General features: G+C 39.3%; 2 protein-coding genes and 1 long non-coding RNA gene across 3 annotated transcripts in view; 2 read left to right on the forward strand and 1 right to left on the reverse strand.

The window, feature by feature from the left end:
• Positions 1–5904, forward strand: part of LOC121953581 (pancreatic secretory granule membrane major glycoprotein GP2) — an 11413-nt gene extending 5509 nt beyond the window's left edge. The window contains exons 5-9 of the mRNA XM_042500746.2: positions 61–196; positions 2450–2544; positions 4963–5131; positions 5335–5455; positions 5564–5904. Coding sequence (XP_042356680.2) covers positions 61–196; positions 2450–2544; positions 4963–5131; positions 5335–5455; positions 5564–5739 — 697 coding nt within the window. The 3' untranslated portion in view covers positions 5740–5904. The remainder of the gene's footprint in view (positions 1–60; positions 197–2449; positions 2545–4962; positions 5132–5334; positions 5456–5563) is intronic.
• The window catches only part of LOC148187418 (uncharacterized), a 26497-nt gene extending 8492 nt beyond the window's left edge, over positions 1–18005 (reverse strand). Inside the window, exons 1-2 of the long non-coding RNA XR_015778629.1 lie at positions 17540–18005; positions 5544–5757 (exon numbers count right to left, since the gene is read on the reverse strand). This is a non-coding gene — a long non-coding RNA (uncharacterized LOC148187418). The remainder of the gene's footprint in view (positions 1–5543; positions 5758–17539) is intronic.
• On the forward strand, positions 7624–15528 carry fbxo30a (F-box protein 30a). The gene is made up of 3 exons (XM_042501008.2): positions 7624–7855; positions 9366–11442; positions 11955–15528. Exons 2-3 carry the CDS (start codon positions 9430–9432, stop codon positions 12156–12158), a joined length of 2217 nt encoding a protein of 738 aa, XP_042356942.2. The 5' UTR covers positions 7624–7855; positions 9366–9429; the 3' UTR covers positions 12159–15528.
• Positions 18006–18079: the final 74 nt, after the last annotated feature.

Genomic DNA, 18079 nt, shown 5'->3' on the forward strand with positions numbered 1-18079 from the left:
AATATGATTTAATTTTAATGTGTGAACTTACTTTAATTCTCTTCTTCTTTCTCACAAAAGAACCATCACTCTGAACACAGAGGACGGGAACTTTTCAGTGTCAATGTTACTGTACAAAGATGAAGCCTTTGAGGACAGATGGACCACTGTTCCATCACTGACGCTAGATGACGACATCTTTGTCAAAGTTTTCATGGTAAATCAAAGTGTGTCGCCAGACTTATTAATCCTTTGAAACCTGAACAAATAAGCCTGATTTCTTTCAAAAATATTAGAAATTTAATAGGAAATTACCCCAAAATTAGCAAGAAATTTGTAAACGTTCCAAGAAAATTACCTGAAAGAAAATTAAAACAAAAAAAAAAAAAAACACACACAATCAATGACTTATACTTATAGTCATTATATTTAATGACTTAAATATAATAATAATAATTATTATTATTATTGTTATTGTTATTATTATTATTATTATTAGTAGTAGTAGTAGTAGTAGTAGTAGTAGTATTACACATATTGTTGAAACCCAGAATAACAATTCAGCCACCTAAAAAAATCAGTAGCAGCTTAAAGTGTACATTTTATCAAGAATAATTTCACCCAAACAGCTGGTCTGCAAAATACAGTGTGTGGTATGCGTAGGAATACAGAAGTTTTACAGATGATAAAGTGTTGCGCCAAAGAAAAGGGATGTCTGACAGTGAGGTAAAGCAGTGAAAATATTCTAAATATCATGTAAAAGCTCTATTTGCATAGGACTATAATTACCAAAGGACCTCATGTGATTTAGAAATTACCATCCACATGTGTATTTTGTGCAGTGCATGGGATAGCACAGGATAAGCACAGTCTGTATTTTACTCCAATTTACTGACTTCATCCCCTGGATATGATACACACTGTCATTTTATATTCCACTCTACGCAACACAGAAACACTACACAGCTCCACTAGCAGTCATGTACAGTGTTAATCTGTTTTTTCTTCCTTTTTAAATTAGGATTAACTGAAGGAAACCGATTATGCCACACCTTGTCACATATTATCTATCTAATCATATTTCAACATTTCACTCCTCTGATGGATTTGAGCTTTTTCTGCCAACAGTTTCCATACTGTGTAGGGAGATACACCTCCTGCACCCAAAATGCTGTCATAGTTTCAATAATAATTGCCAAAGCAGTTTTCATAGGCCAGAGGTCCCTCGTAACACTAGTCCCGTACAAATAGGGCATTAAAACAATATTGTTTAAGTGGCTAAAAAATATTCTGCTGCTAAAATGTATCCACAGCCATACATTGCTTAGCTCTCGTGGTAATCAAATCAAAATCAGACATACTTTATTGATCCCCAAGGGGAAATAGTGGTTCATTAAAGGTGCTCTGATGCCAGCATAAAGAATTATCGAAAGTATAAATAAGTATCAGCATAAGTATATAAAAATAGAAATATAAAAATAGAAATTCAGTGAACGTAAACAATTTGCACTAGTATGTAACTATTTACAAAATTAAGTATGTATAGTATGCTGAGTATGTAAGTGTGTAAAAGTATAAATGTAAAGAAGGCAATTAGTACTAAAATGCGAATATTTAAATCAGAATATAGATAATTTGCTGAGCGTGTTAAGTGTGTAAAATATAAAACTGCCTTTTGCCGTTTGGTTGTAATAGGTGAAAGTTGTACTATGTTAATTGATATTGTCCCTATTAACTAAACTATATAAATAAAATCAATTATGCTACAATGCAATACATAAAACTAGTATATAAGTTAAAAATCTAAATATGTGTGCTTTGCTACAATTAACAGTAAAGATATACATGTGTAAGAATAACAATAAGAATATATACAATTGTGTGTAACATGTTACATATAGCCTATGTTCAAAGCTTGGCTGCTTCTCCAAACTGGGGGCATCGACCTCCATCTCCTGTAGATAAAACCCTGACTATGGAGAGTTACCTCATACAACCCCACTTCAAATATCCAAATGATCCCTTTGATGTGTTCACCTCACGCTGATATGAAGATTACATTATAAACACTATAAACACCTTTTAAAGCAATGTTTTGTATAGCATTCCCTCTATTAATGGGAACTCATATTTAACTATAAGAGTGAAATACATGTAGAGTCTTGATTGTGTATACTGAGGTTTGAAAAACATATTAGACTTTCAGGTATTCTTACTATTGACAGCTATTTTTGAAGAGGGTTTAGCACGTTATGTTAAGCAATATGTTTTGCTGCAGGATGTTCCAAGCAATGCTGGAAATCTAACACTCAACCAGCGACACGTGTCTTCTTCTCTTTCATGTTGCTATAAGCCCTCAGACAGCTGTTGTTTACTAACTATGAATCATCAATTTGTAGGCCAACATGGAAAAGTAATAACTCTGAGTAAAGCATGACTTGACTGTTACCCAACCCCATCTGTCTCTTAGATACCGGCTCATCTGGTGCTGCGTATGGAGAGATGCTGGGCCACACCAACCAGTGATCCATACAGTAATATTCAGTACACCTTCATCAGAGACAGGTAAACCTTTTAACACTCTAAAGGTCCAGTGTGTTGCATGTAGGGGCATCTATAGGCAGAAATTATATATAATATTCATAACTATGTTTTCTAGGGTCGACAGATTATCGGTATCTAGCATTTTGCCGATCTGTATTGGCATTTTTATCTTAAATTAATTAATGAAAAAGTGCAAACAAAGTGTCAGCATGGGAGGAACTTTTACTTTGTAACACCTCAGAGAGCTATTTTTTATTTTTTTTACTTTTTTTTTATTTTCAGAAGTTGCAGGGAAATTGCTGTGTATGATGTTGAAAGGCTCAGTTGTGATTAAACATTTGCTAAAGGCATTTAAACAAAGGTTTGTGTTGGAGTTTGCTCGCTTTCAAATTCTACATTTTTAACAGATATATTTTCATTTTTATAGTAAATGCATATCCATTAAAAATATCGGTTATCAGTCTTATTAAGTAGTACTAATAATTGGTATCAGTATCGGCCCTGAAAAAACAATATTGGGTGACCACTAATGTCCTCATTAGTTTGTAATCATCCGAAAATAAGGATCATTGTGTTTTCGTGTAAGGGCTGGATACACAATCCAACATCAAAAAGCTCCCAGCAAACAAAGGCCGACTGTTACATTGCTTCATGTTGCCTGTCTCGACCAAACGTTGCACTAGAACACACCACAAAGACTGCGGTCAACGGACAACCAGCACATACGTTGTGCGCCTTAGTGAGAGGAAATTACTTATTAGCAGCAGGTGGTGGTAGTCTGTACTCATCATTTAAAAAGAGGAAACTGAAAAACCAGAAGGACGGATTCAAGATGCTAATTAGCCAGCAAACAGTAACACAAGAAATTACAAACTGTTTCTTCAAAAATGCTCAACGGCTAAAAATATTAATCTAACCTTATATTACAAGCTTGTTTCAATCTCATGCCCGTTTCTCTTCTCGTGCACTGAGCTGAGCTGCCAATCAGAGTGATATCATTTACCAACGAGCTCCGCTTCCTCCAACGTCATTTCAACTGCCAAAAGGGCCAATAATAATGAAGCCGAATAATGAAGCCACTGAGGAAGAGCCAAAAAAATACAATTCCTTAAATGGCCACTCGAGTCTAGGTCCCACAGCAGAGTAAATCCCCAGAGATCCCTGTTAAAATGCCCAACTTTACAGCAAAAATAAACATGTTTACAGCCTGGCACAAAAACTTTGGGTCTCAATAGTTAATTTCAGTAATGTACAAAATGTAAGACAGGGGCTGAGGAAAAATATCAACCAAAGAAAAAAAACGAAAAAATCTCAGTGTGACCGCAGTCTGAAGGTCAGATTCACCCCTTGCTCCTCCAGAGCTCTAATCTTTCCTGGCTCCAAAAAAAACAAGAGGCAAACCGCAAACCAATTAATGACACCACAGTAGCTACGCCCTTTATTTATTCAGTCTATGTCTCTGACGCAAATTCAACAAGCTGTTTTGGACTTAAAAAACTGTCAAAAGCTGACTTATGCCAATGGTGCAGGACACAACAGCACAAACTTGGACGTCAGACGCTCACCGGCGAACCCGACATTGACCATCTGATTGGTGTGTCAGGGCCTTTAGAATGAGCCGTCTATGTTTATCTAAATACGTAGCAGGTCCCATCCCAAGGAGTGTGCCATGTTTCTACAGTAGCCCAAAACGGACAAATCAAACACTGGCTCTAGATAAAGCCATTCATGTTTTTAAGTTTTCATGTTGTCTGTCATCATAGTTCTCCTACACCCTTGGTACACAGGAGAAGTTTCAGTTCTGCAACCTTTCCACTGGATGCTACTAAATCATACACAATAAACCTTCAAGTAAATTTGTGCTGTGCAAAAGTTTTGTTTTTTTTAATTTCATGAACAAATAGGGGAAAAAAGAAACATCTCATTGTGGATTTATACAAAGCCTGGTTCTTACATCTAAAAAGAGTACAAATAAATAGTCCAGGAGACTTATAGATGTTGTGTTGAAACCTGATTTTGGCATGTGAGCTATTTCTACACACGCATGCTCTTTCCAAACAGCTCCAAGTCCTCTTACAGGAGCTCTGTTGAAATCTGAAATAAGAGAATTTGTTGCCTCGAGAGCCGGCCAGACAACTACTCTGAGAGCCTGGTCATGTGACTCCTGTGCGAGAGGCCACATGCGTTTCAGCTCAACAGCTGTGCATGCCCTTGACAACCAGGCAGTATTTGGTACTGTTAGCAACAGCAGGGCAAATAAATGCACAGTGATTTCAAAATGCCACAGGGAAAAGAAAATACAAATTTGTCTCTGGCTGTGTTGAATCACTTTGACAGTGAGAAAGGTAGTTTTCTTTGTCTCTATTTTACAATATTTCATTCTAGATTTAAATCTCACTGCCACCAGGCTTCACTGACTGCTTTGTCTCCCTCTCATAGCTGCCCGGTGTTGGCGAATGAACAGACTCTGAGCGTGTTGAGGAACGGTCAAGGTCCAGAGGCCACGTTCAGGATACAAATGTTCAAGTTTGTCGGCAGCTCTTACACCAACGTCTTCCTCCACTGCAACGTCCAGATCTGCCACAACACTGCGGGACTGTGCCAGCCTGTGAGTGAGCTCATGCATTTCTCGCACTGGTAGTCAGAGGCCAGTTCAGACAAGTAGCCCACTATATGTGCAGCTTATGTCCTTAATATAGACCCCTTTGGCCTAGAATTGTTTTTCAGCTGCATTAGCTGAAGTTAAGCGGTCCTGATGTGAGATGTGAACTCAGTGACACTGAGACTTCGTGTCTTTCATGCCTTAAACAGAACTGTTCCAGTGACGGTGAAGATGAATTAATCAGGATACGGAGAGACATCCCTCTGTCTCATACAGTGTCTTACGGACCAATCAGACGACTACTAAGCAATAGTGAAAAGCCCAGTCTGAGTATGTTTATTTCTTCTCTATATGGATCTTAGATCTTTTACAACTTCAACACTAATTTTATGCATCCATATGCAAAGAGTGTGTCTACCTGTTTTCTTTATTATGCAGATGCAGCCGGGGTCCCTCCTGTGGAGACCTTTGTCCTTGGAGGACTGCTGGTCGTCCTGCTGCTGATCACAGGAGTGTTTGGGAGGCTGTGGCTTCGCTCCAGACGCTTCTACCCTGCGAGGGAGGCGCAGCTCACCCTGTCCAACATTCACCACATCTCAGAGGTGGCCTCATGAGTCGTGGGAATCAGGGACCTGTTTGAGCAAAGACATGGACACATAAACATGTAAAAATACAAACACACATGTACAGGTGTGATTTATGATTATTAAAGTCTTTTATATGTTTCTCTTTATAGAGTAAAATTCTTGAACTGTAAAAAATCAGCTTGAATAAAGGTCTCCTGCTATGCTGTCTCTCCTTTTATTTCACAGTAGTGAAAAAGTGCATTCAATGAAATACTTAAAAGTACCATTTAGAGGTACTTTATTTTCCTCTTCATGCTACTTTTGCTTCCATATTACTTAACTTCTTGGGGAAATATTGTTATTTAACTACAGTTATAGTTACTTTACACGTAAAATCTGTATCTACACAACACATGACCAATTTATAAAATCTTAGGGCTCAGGCTCCCTCCAGTGATGCTCATTTAAAAATCTAAAAAAGAAAATCACACCAGTAAAAACAAAAACTGAATGTAAGACATCAAATAATACAAGGTGAAATATAGGAATAAAATACAGACATGCACAAAATATATATATTAAGTAAGATAAATTTGTGTAGACATGATTGCAACTGAATGAACTGAATGTAAGGGACTGTTTGTTATTTATGAGACAGGAGGGGGTTGTGCAAAAAGGGAGAAGCACTTTCAATAAATTTTCAAGCACTGAGGATGGACTGGAGTTTTTTATTTTGGCTTTGGGATGGGTGGGTACAAATTTAAATGGCTGTATTTTGTATTTATTTTACTGCAATTTTTTAAAGAAAAAATGATAACGTAGCGTATGATAACAACTCCACCGGTTTCACCTGGCTGCATTCCCAAGTGATGCCATCCATACACGTTGCATGTGGACGCACCTGGTGCTTTACAGCCATCTAACAGCGTACAATAACGACGCCACCAGTTCTGTGAGACCGCGTTCTTATCAGACCACATCTGTGCATGTTGCACATAGATGGCCATGCAGATCGCCTTTGGCGTTGTACGCCAAAAGCACTGACAGAGTGGCACCATTAGACGAGTTTGGAATGGGAACAGCTTTTAATTGCTTTATCTTGTCAATATGGACTTCAAAACCATAGACTGTACATAAAGATGGACAATGCGCTCCCACTTACCCCCGCTATGCTCAAGTGAGGCTAAAATATCCCGGATACGGTTGGTGATGTTATTGAGAACCTGGATTGGCTTTTACAGCTGTCAATCATGGCGGAAAATCCCCCTTTTGTATAATTTAATAACTCATTAAAACTGAACTTATCATTAAAACAAACACTTGAACAAACATTTATTTTATTTTTTAGTGTTGTCTATGTCCCATTCACTAGAGCGGGCTTTATGACTTATTATGGAGACAGACACTAGGGGGCGATCGGGATTGAAAAGCTACACTTTCGGGGAACTGCCATGTTGTCCATCTTTATATACAGTCTATGTTCAAAATTGTTTTGTAATGCAAAATAATGAAACTGAAAGCGTGATTCAAAAAAGGAATTAATCACGATAAACTATAGAAATTCTGCGATATAAGGCAAAGGAAGAAAAAGGCAGAGTTAATCACTGTTAAAAAAAAAAAAATAAAATAATTTAACAACCCTAATAAAAACACAAAACAAATTCACACTCCAGCCATCCCCCAACTCTGATAAGTAAAAAACAGTCCCTAAACAGTTTGTAAAACGGTTATTATATTAAGGTAAAGTGATAGCAGATTAGCTGTTAAATTTCCTGGCAACAATCTGTATCCATTAAAATCCCAAAATAACAGCAGAGACATTTCATGAGTGATTACATGTAAAACTGTCCTCGGGGTATTCCCCCGGTCTGTCTATTTCAGTGTCCTCTCTGCTCTGCGTCCATAGACCTAAATATGTCCATTTACGTGATGACGTACCGCTACGACGTCCCACAGCTCCAGGATCAACACAAACGCCGACAGAGCAGCGAAGGACTCAGAGCCGGAGAACCAGCTGCAGCCAGTTCATATCATAAGGAGATTTGGACACATTTAACACTGTGAGATGATTATGTAGCTTTAGTTCCCACGCTGCTGAGGTCGACGGCGCTGATTTAAGTAACGAAGTATTGATACCATACACCGGGAGAACCCCGTAACTCGGGTAAGCAGTTTCTAGAAGCTACCAGCTAACTGATTAGCTAACGAAGTTTAGCTGCTAATGCTAACAGCCTGGCCATGTTGTTGATGCTCTTTTGTTTAAAGTTTTTCGATTTAGCAGTTCACATGTTTCCGTGCGCAGTTATTATTAAAACACCTTATTTTAGTTAAACAGGGTATTGTGATATTATGGCCGCTTGGATTATAATGGGTAAAAACGTGTAAAGCCGGCTGTTGCTGTGTTGTTTGTGTTTTTAGCTGTTGGCTAACTTGCCAGCTATGCTTGCGTAATTTAACAAGCTGGCGATGGCTGCAAAGACTTGAACAATAGCTTTCCTGTGTGGCTTTGTGGTTTGGACTTGCTGCATTATTGTGGGACTTTAAGTTGTTGTTGGGTGTCGTTTTATCCAGCAGCCATTATTATGCACACTACAAAACTAAGCCCGGGGCTAATGATTCAGAGGTGTTTACCACATGGGTCTGTTGTGTCTGTTAGGTCAGCAGTTTGCACATGATGTTGAAACTCCAAATGATGTTGAAAACACCAAACTCCAAGTGAAGGGCAGTTCTCAGAGAGTTAAAGGTGAGGGTTCAGATTTGCCCACCATGAAACCTAAGATGTATTGGGAAAGGTCCCTGAACAGCCCAAAGATTTAGTAAACATGTACAGAGAGGGAGCATAATTTGAAGACCTCACGTGTGTTATGTCGAAAACATAAATTAAAGGCCCCATTTGTAAAAAGTCTGATTACCATGTCTTTTTTTTAATATAAAGCAGGTATCAGTGCTATACAGATACTCAGAGTATCAACAGGAATGCAATCAGAGCGTCCAGATTTGCATAAAGTTGTGATGTCACAATTTTATCATCTACACAGCTTTAAACTGTACAATATAAATGTTCCAAATTAAGACTACAAGAGGACCAGTGGGAATGAGAGCCAACTGTTGCATCGCCTCATGACGCCCATGACTAGGTCGAAAACTTAACAGACACACCTCTACAACCAACAGCAAATCAGCAAGTACATTCTGCCCCTGTATGAAAGGAAATAACATTCCCATCCAACAAACTGCAGGAGTCTGTATTCATCATTAAAAGACTCAAAGACTATTTTTGAAGCTAGTTTGTCATTTCCCAACTGCAGTGACGGTGCAAAAACAACCACAGCACAGTTGTGGAAGACACAAAAATGCTGACCAATCAGAGCAGACAGAGCTTTTTCGGGAGGGGGGCTTAAATAGACAAGCGCTAAAAAAACTGAGTGTCTCAGACAGAGGGTGAAACATGTATATACAGGCCAACAGAATGAGAATAATATGTTTTTTAAACATTGAAGCATGCAAACATGCTCTGATTGAAACGCAAAATACGCCAATGAACCTGAAAGTGAGCATTACATGGGACCTTTAATGTTCATGGGATAATGCAACACCAGCAGCTCTGTGCTTTGTTTTCCAATTTTTTGTTTGTTTTTTAAATGATAACTATTTATCTGTTGACTTTATTTCAGGGTTGAATACTTCACACCCCTTTCCCTGCCAGAACCATTTCGGCAAGAAGCACTACAGTAAAAAATGGAGGGCCTGCATTCCCACTGCCTGAAATGCATCAACAGAAGATGCATGGCAAGACCAGAGGCAGGTGTTTGCTGCGACCTCATCGGCTGTCCTCTTGTCTGTGGAGCAGTTTTTCACTCGTGTAAACTAGAGGAACACCGTCTGCTGTGTCCATATGAGCGGCTGCCATGCCTTAACAGTGGATTTGGCTGCCCGTTCACTATTGCAAGGATCAAGATGGCACAACACCTTGAGACGTGCCCAGCAAGTATAGTGTGTTGTACTATGGAGTGGAACCGCTGGCCCGTGAGCTATGCCGATCGCAAATCCTATGAAAACTTGAGCAAAGACTTTGATGAGGTGGAGCAGCTAGACATGGCGTTGGCATTGCAGGATCAGAGGATGTTGTTAGAGTCACTGAAGGTCACAACCACTGTGTCAAAGAATGGGGATAAAGAAGCGGATGAAAGCGTCAAAATGGCCACAGCGTCAAGCCTACCGGAAACTATATTAGGTAACGTCACAGTTGATATGGAAGAGGAGCCCTACAACGGGTTGTATAGAGCCTCAGTGGAGACAAGCAGAAGTTTAGCAGCTGCCTTGGACATCCTCACTAACTCCAAGGATATTGATGTAATTGTTGGAAATTTAAATGGGGAAAAAACTGATAAAAATGGAGCACTCCACAATGGGGAAAATGGTGAGAGTCATGATGTTTATGTTGCAGAAGATGGGAAGAATGTAGATATGCAGGAGAGCGACTCTGATTCAGAGTGTGAGCTCGGAGCTGTAGGTGGGGTGGACTGCGCAGTCGGGACAGATGGAGAAGAAGATGGTATCAGCTGGGCAGAAGAAAACGATTTTGTTGAGCTGTTTTTTGAAGAGAAGAAAGATGTTATTGAGGAGCCAATAGATGATTCCAACCTCGTATGGCCAGAGATGCCTCAGAATTACATGCCTGTTGTAGCACTGGAGCCTCCCATACCCCAGCAAGAGCCGGTTCCACATCCAATGCCATTCCTGCTGTCTGATCACGTGAGAAATAACTTCTTGCAACACTTACCCACTGAACTCAGGTATCGGTGTTTGGAGCGCAAACTACAGAATGTAGAGGTGCTCAGAGGAATAAGTATGTTTACATTTAATGGACGTCGAGCTCTGCTGTCAGATCCTTACTTGTTTCGAGCAAAGATGGAGGACAAGGCGGTGGACACATCTGACCTGGAAGTAGCAGATGACCCCATGGGCCTCCACGGCATCGATCTCATCACTGCAGCTCTGCTCTTTTGCCTCGGTGACTCCCCAGGAGGCAGAGGAATCTCAGACAGCAGGTTCGTCGATGGTTACCACATTGACTTTGGTACTCAGACATTTTCCTTCCCCTCAGCCATTCTTGCAACCAACACCATGGTGGGAGACATCGCTTCGGCCTCTGCCTGCGATCACGCCAGCCCACAGCTCTCCAACCCTAGCCCCTTCCACACCCTCAGGCTGGACCTTGTGCTCGAATGTGTGGCTCGATACCAAACAAAGCAGCGCTCCATGTTCACATTTGTGTGCGGGCAGCTGTTCAGACGGGATGAGTTCTCATCTCATTTCAAAAATGTTCACGGGGACATTCACGCCGGACTCAACGGCTGGATGGAGCAACGCTGCCCCTTGGCCTACTATGGCTGCACCTACTCCCAAAGACGATTCTGCCCGTCTGTACAGGGCTTCAGGATCATCCATGACAGGCACCTCGGCTCGTTTGGGGTTCAGCCTGGTTTGCCCTTAAGAAGCGGAGACAACCTCCCGAGAAAGAGCTGCCGCTTTGGCTCACGAAGCGATCAGTTCAGCAGCCTACCATTTGAGGTGTTGCAACATGTAGCAAGCTTCCTGGACAGCTTTAGCTTGTGCCAGCTGTCTAGAGTGTCCCGCACCATGAGGGACGTGTGTGCTAGTCTGCTCCAGATGCGTGGCATGGTCGTCCTGCTGTGGGAGAAGAAACGGCGTGATGACGGATCTCCATCATGGCAGATCACTGACAAGGTGAGTCACATTTGCTTTTTTTAAGGGGAGACACTACAGGTGAATAGGGTAAAACTTTTAAAAGATGTAATCATGAAACTTCACCAGTTTATTACTTATATTAAAACAGTTAATTTGTGTGTAACAATTTTTGAAATTTTATGTTTTGATATGCAATATGTAATATTTTGCACATATTTTCATAACAAATCTGTAAATTGAAGAAAGCCTAGTTAAAAATTATGTTGATACATTAAGAGTCAAAGGATTTTACAAACTTGTTTCTTATTGTAGTACATTTGTAGTGTATTTTTTATATTATATTGGACATCTCTCTCTCTCTCTCTCTCAGTATGATGGAGGCAAAAAAGCTTAAAATCTCAAAATTGACGAGTACATAAAAAAAAAACCTGTAGGGTCTCCCCTTAAAAACACATTTAGTATTTAACTTCACTTGTTTTTGAGGAAGATGTAACACTACGCTGTCACATCGCGAGGAGCAACTGATCGACTCTCGATTATTTGTGATATAGGTGTGGCGATTCAGCACAGCTTTCGGCACAGTGAACGAGTGGAAGTTTGCCAACATCGCCAGCATGGCCGACCACCTCAAGAAGTGCAAGTTCAATACGATTGCCCGTCGGGAAGAGGCAATCCCTCTGCCGTGCATGTGCTTCACCAGAGAGCTCACCAAAGAGGGAAGGTGTTTACGCTCAGTTCTCAAACCAGTAGCATAAAGTGAGGATTACGTCTTCTTTTGGACTTTTCTGAGACCATTAGATCTCAAATACACATGTATTTCCCTTCAGTGTTTACAGACATTAATCTCTTCCAGCCTCAAAAAAAGATAACTCCTGGTTGAACATTATAAACTGTTGGTTCTTTTTCTCACAGTGGAAATAATCTTCACCCCCCTAAATAAGGCAAAGCCAGTAGTGGGTAGATTTGAGGCTGCTGTCACAGATCGGGACTGTAAACAAATTAAATTTCTCGCCTTGTATCATCTTCTCTGATGGATTTATCAATGTCAGTGTACTGAAGCTGTACCCATATTTACTCTGACATTGTGTAAATAACCAGATGTTTTGATGTAGATTTTTTTTTTATTTTTATATCAAAGAGTCAGTACTGTGCTACGATTGAGGTAAGAGTACGGCCTTAATTTATGATACACTTGATTTTCTAGTCATGAGGTTGTTTGGAACGTCTCAGTGAGATTTCTCTGCTGCTTCCAGCTGGAACAGTTTACTGGTGTCTTGCACGGTTTTATATCTTATCCTGATACTTAGAGTGACCACGAGTGTGCTGCTTAGAGCTCCTAGGCTCTGTTTACACCTGATATTAAAACACATCCTGGGTGGCAGATCATAAGTGGACAGCTCCAAGTACAGGTGTGAATTGACCAAATATGTCCTCAATGTGTCTTGAGATTTGATCACTCAGACCACATTCAGAGGTGGTACAGGCCCCACATGGCCACGTCGTTTCAGCAGTGCAAACACTAATGTGTCTGCAGCCACACTGAATGACCGCCTGCTCGGTTGATGTCCTTGCTTGTCTGAACCACCACCAAATGAGAGCATTTTTTTGCTGGTGCAGTTCCTCAGATGCAGAGTTTAAGGGCCGTCTCTGGAGCAACTCTACTCCTTACAGTCAACACTACTCCAACAGTCAGTTTAAAATCTGCCCACGTAGCACAACTCAACACAGCAGCAGCAGCTGTTCAACATCCCAACGATATTACACCAGCAGTTTAACAATTCAACTTTTTCTCCTTTTAACCAGATATCATGCTATAGGGCCGCTACTAAGGCCATGTAAAGACCAGAACAGCCTCATATGATGACATTTGGAGAAAGATCCTCGTGCATACGGATCTGCAAAAACAACCGAAAATGCTGGAGTATGCATGCCAGGCCAGTAGTTTGCGGTGTAACTTTGTAATGACACACCAAAACATCATACCCACCCTGCCCATAATCCTGTCCTGCCAGCTGTCCCTTTTACTTAGACACTATGTTACTACTTACGTTGTCAGCTCAAAGGCAAGACAACTCTGTCCACCACGTTCTGTGATCGTACCATTTAAACTGAATGGCAAAGCAGCATAACGCCTTGAACAGGCTGTGTGTGCTAGGAGTGGCTGTCAACACACAGGCAGCCGTCAAATTAAATACGATTTTACTCCATTTAAATAGTAAAGGCCGTGTGTGTGCTTATAGCACGACAACAGACTTGTTCTTCGCAAACAGCAATGATTTACGTGTTTACCCTGATTCAGAGCGGGGAAGAGAGCCGATTAAAGTGGTCACTCAAGATGCATGTGGAGACGCTGAAGAGCTGTCCACTTGTCATTGTATCACCCAAAATGCATGATAACACCCGGTGTAAACAGGCTCATAGATTTCATGGCTTTAAATTCTACATTTTTATGACTGACCAAACATCTGTGGTAGCGGTGCACAATGTATGCCTCTTTACAGGATGGTCATACTGTATTCACTGTGGGTTTTCGTTCACCAGCATAAGCATGTCACCACCGTCATGTTTGGTTTTTAAATGTAGCGTGGTGTGGCACGTTTACGCTAAGGCAGTCCATCCTCCTTTTCCCTTATTTCTGACTAATGAGCAGGCATGTTAGTCAGGTGAGAGACGGCACAACACTATTCACCAGCTAAATGGCAACATATTTATAGCTGTGGTTGGCTTGTGGTTTGTCTGTTCTACCAGCTACTTCTAACCAGCAATTGTTTGTAGGTTTTATACAAAGATCTAAATGTAGCAAGTAAAATGATGAATGTACTCAGTGAATATAAAAATCCATCAGTGACTGTGGTCAGCCTGGTTTGCCTCCTTTAGCGTCAGACCTCATAATACCCTGCAGGCCAGGTGTTAAGACAAAACGGGCACACGCTTCCCTCCAGTAACGAGCATCACTAATTATCTTTATTTATCATGTTTTTGTCACTACGTGTCCACTGTGTTCAAATGTTGGCGTCTCAGGGTTGTAGCATGAAGCTTTGTCACCCAGTAGTTTGTGTTAAGTCAACTTGATGACTCGTCAGCTGCTTGTTTTATCGTGGGGTCTCAGACGAACTGACTGGTGAACCGCTCAGTATTATAATGGCATAAATAACAGTGTGTGTTGCAGTGCTGGACTAATAAATTTCATGTTTTTCATCTATCAACATTATGTTTATAACAGAGTAACCAAACCAGGCACAAATGCTGCTTGAATGTTCTCTGGAGTGATCAGACACCTTTTTATTTATATTTTCAGTTTGAATTAAGAAATAACACGAGAGATTTTTATTTTGCTCACTAATATGAGAAACTCAAATGTTTGCAATGTGGATTTTGGTTGAAAATGTCAAAGAAAAGTAACTGGTATATTCCTTTGAGGACTTTGTGTGTTTTTAAATTTTTTTAAGTTTGATGTAAAGCCCAAGTGATGACAGAATTCAGCTCGGACTTCTTTTTACTCGGACAAGTCCCAATTCATGTTTGGTTTATTTCTTATTTTTGTACTGGTACTTTTATTTTGAAGGAAAAAAATAATCTGTCTCTGTAATGTCTCTGTAGATTTGTATTGAAATTACTGATTTGCACATGAAGGCATGTACTGTAAAATTTAAATTATAATGCAGAGGGGGTTGTCTTTGCTTAAAAATAGTGGGAATTTCACTCCCTCGTGTTTTGCATGTGAGTTTGATGTCTTTTGGAAAATGTATCAGTCCAGTTGCAACTCATTCATACAGATTTTTTCTCAGGCGCAGTTGGTTTAGTACGATTCATATTTACTGTAGCGTTTTTTAAACTTGTGTCATAATGACCTGATCACATGCAGTCGTTCTTCAGGTTTAGTGGATTGAGTTGATAAAATCTGTTGCTCCACTGAGGTTCATAAAATATTAAGACAAATGTATTTCATCTGCAGCACACCTTTTTTAGTGAGACAGTTTTTGCAGGCACCTGGAGTGTATCAACACTATCATCAGCATATTACGTTTTGTTTTCACTCCTGCTGATGTGTTTTTCACCACAATATGCCAGCTTCATTTGTTTGACTTTTGAAGCATTTGAATAAAGAGGCTCTCAGTTTTTAAATGTTGATTTCCTTTCTCTTTTATTGCAAAGTGCTCTTAACCATGTTCGTGACAAAGCCTGAATGTTACACTGCCCCTGAACAGCAGATCACTTGCGTCACAGTACTTTGTTTCAGCCTGTGGTTTCAGCATAATTCACAGGTTTAGCCTACAGCTGACAAAGTGTTAACACGGTAGAAATTACAGAGACATCGTACATTGCAGCCTGCATTTAATTCAAGATAAGAAATGAACTGAAGGGAAAAATTGGGAGTGTTAGTGCACTGGATCAAAACTTACAAAGCTCTTTTTGGACTAATACTCAATGCCCAACAGGCTAATGGTCAGTATTACAAAATGCAAGTCTGTATGGCAATAAAACTTTCATTTATTTTGAATCTGTTGATTCAGCAACAGTAACAATACGATTTAGGAAATTGAAAGCAGTGCATATTCTCAATGGGTCTCATGTTGGAAACTATAAGAACAAATTTTTGTTTGTATTGTCATTTTTTTATTTTATTAGTGCCCATTGAATCCTGGGATTAAATTTTTTTTTTGCTCATTTGTTTATTAAGAGCCCCAATAGCCCCTGTTTTAAACTGTTTAAATCCTGCTCTTCCTGGGGACCCCATTATTTTAATTTACAATATTTCGGTTACTAGATTACATAAAGACACATAACATTCATACTCACAGTTCGACTAAACACATTACAACACAAACAGAGATTTCATATCTTCAAGACCATCAAAAGTATATATCATATATAGTGTTCTACACCATCCCTTGTGTAAATAAATACATTCTTAACTTTCTGTAAAAATAAAATTATAACAATAACGCACTGTCCTTTGTATTACACTGGTTCTACAAAGAGGCAACAGAAAACAGCTCTCTGAAGACTGCCGATTAGATTAATGATGCTGCCAGAAAAAAATGGCAGGTGACAACAAAGTATTTCTGCATTTTTAGTTGTGATAATATTTCTAAATCACAAGAGAATAATGCAACATACTTCTCACACTTAATCAGATGATTATTCATCAAACTTCAGACATTTTACTGCATAAGGCCCAATGTTTTCCTAAAAAAATGCTTAATCTATTATGGGTTATATGGGTTCTACTTGTTTACAGCTAGATGGCGCCAGATTGAAAACAGTGAACACCCTCCCCTGTTAGGATTCAGCTTGTGACCCAGTGTCATTTCACTGATGTAAATACACAAAATATTGTGAAGGTTAAATCTGTTTTTATGCATCACTTATTGAGTGACGCAGAAAACGACCATTAAACCCTCTGAAACCTGCAGTGACTTCACTTTTCTTGTGCAGCTTTCAGACGCCTTTCATAAATATTTAACCTCTGAACCCCTGAGAATATTGGTGCAATTTATTTTCTAAAACTAGGAGGGGAAGGCAATAACCAACTTATAAAGAAATGTTCCTCAAATTTTAGGAAGATTAATAAAATTATTTCAACAGAGCTAGAGGAAATGTATATTTAAAATTCTAATTTGAAGCACAGTTTTTCAGGTAATTTCCTTGTTTTGGGGGGTTTTTTTCTTCCTTTATTTATTTATTTTACTAATTTTCAGGTTATTTTCTTGTACTTTCACAGGGTTTTTTTCCCTAATTTTTGGGCAATTTCTTCTTCAGTTGCTCATTGCCTTTTTCCATAGTTTTTTTTAAAGAAATCCACCAGTTTGCTCATGTTTCAAAGGGTTACATGGTTTCTAATCATATCAGTTCAAATTACAGGCCACTGTTTTTCTTGTTTAAACCACCACAGCATATTTAAACCAAAGTTTTACTGCTCCAGAAAATAAATAACCACATTTTTTGCTATTTTTTCGTGTTAAAAGAGCAGTCAGTGGACAGAGGGGGAACGGCCTTTGAGTATTAGTGGTTACGCTATGTTTTGTGTACATTTGGACCAGATTATACATTCAAATATTGATTTAAAGTCGTGCACTGCCTGTATTTACCTTCAAATCCCCGCTACAAAAGGAAAAACATTTTCATAACTTACCCAAAGTTTATCAGTTGAGTCGAGGTGTTTCCCCTCCTGAACCTGTGTTAGCTTCCTGAGTCGTCCGCAAGTGTGTTAGCTTACTTTAATTAGCTTAAATGACAAACACAGGTGTGATTAGCTGCTTTTGAAGTCACAAAAGAGCCTTAAAAATCGTCTCCAGCTAAAAAATGCTACCGTGCCTCATCTGAAGGACCAACGACATGTACATAAAACACAGAATTGCGTAATTTTGTCTCATATATGGTGCCATATCAGAGTTTAGGCTACATATAGCCACCGGAAACGTCTGTGTGTCGAAACTGTGTCGAAAAGAGTAGCCCGCTTTATACGCAGGGTTATATAAAAAATATTTTAAAATAATATATTAATACATGTTTAAATAAATACAGTAAAAAAATAAATATGTAAACGAATAAAGAAAATAATAAACACTGAAATAAATGAATAGATACATTAAACTCGATAGTTAAACCAGACATAAATAACGTAAATATCTTACTTTTTGTATTTATTTATTTATTTCTGTATTTATCCATG

Source organism: Plectropomus leopardus, chromosome 14, assembly GCF_026936395.1.
Source record: "Plectropomus leopardus strain MGB_pleo_1.0 chromosome 14, ASM2693639v1, whole genome shotgun sequence".
Taxonomy (NCBI): Eukaryota; Metazoa; Chordata; class Actinopteri; order Perciformes; family Serranidae; genus Plectropomus; species Plectropomus leopardus.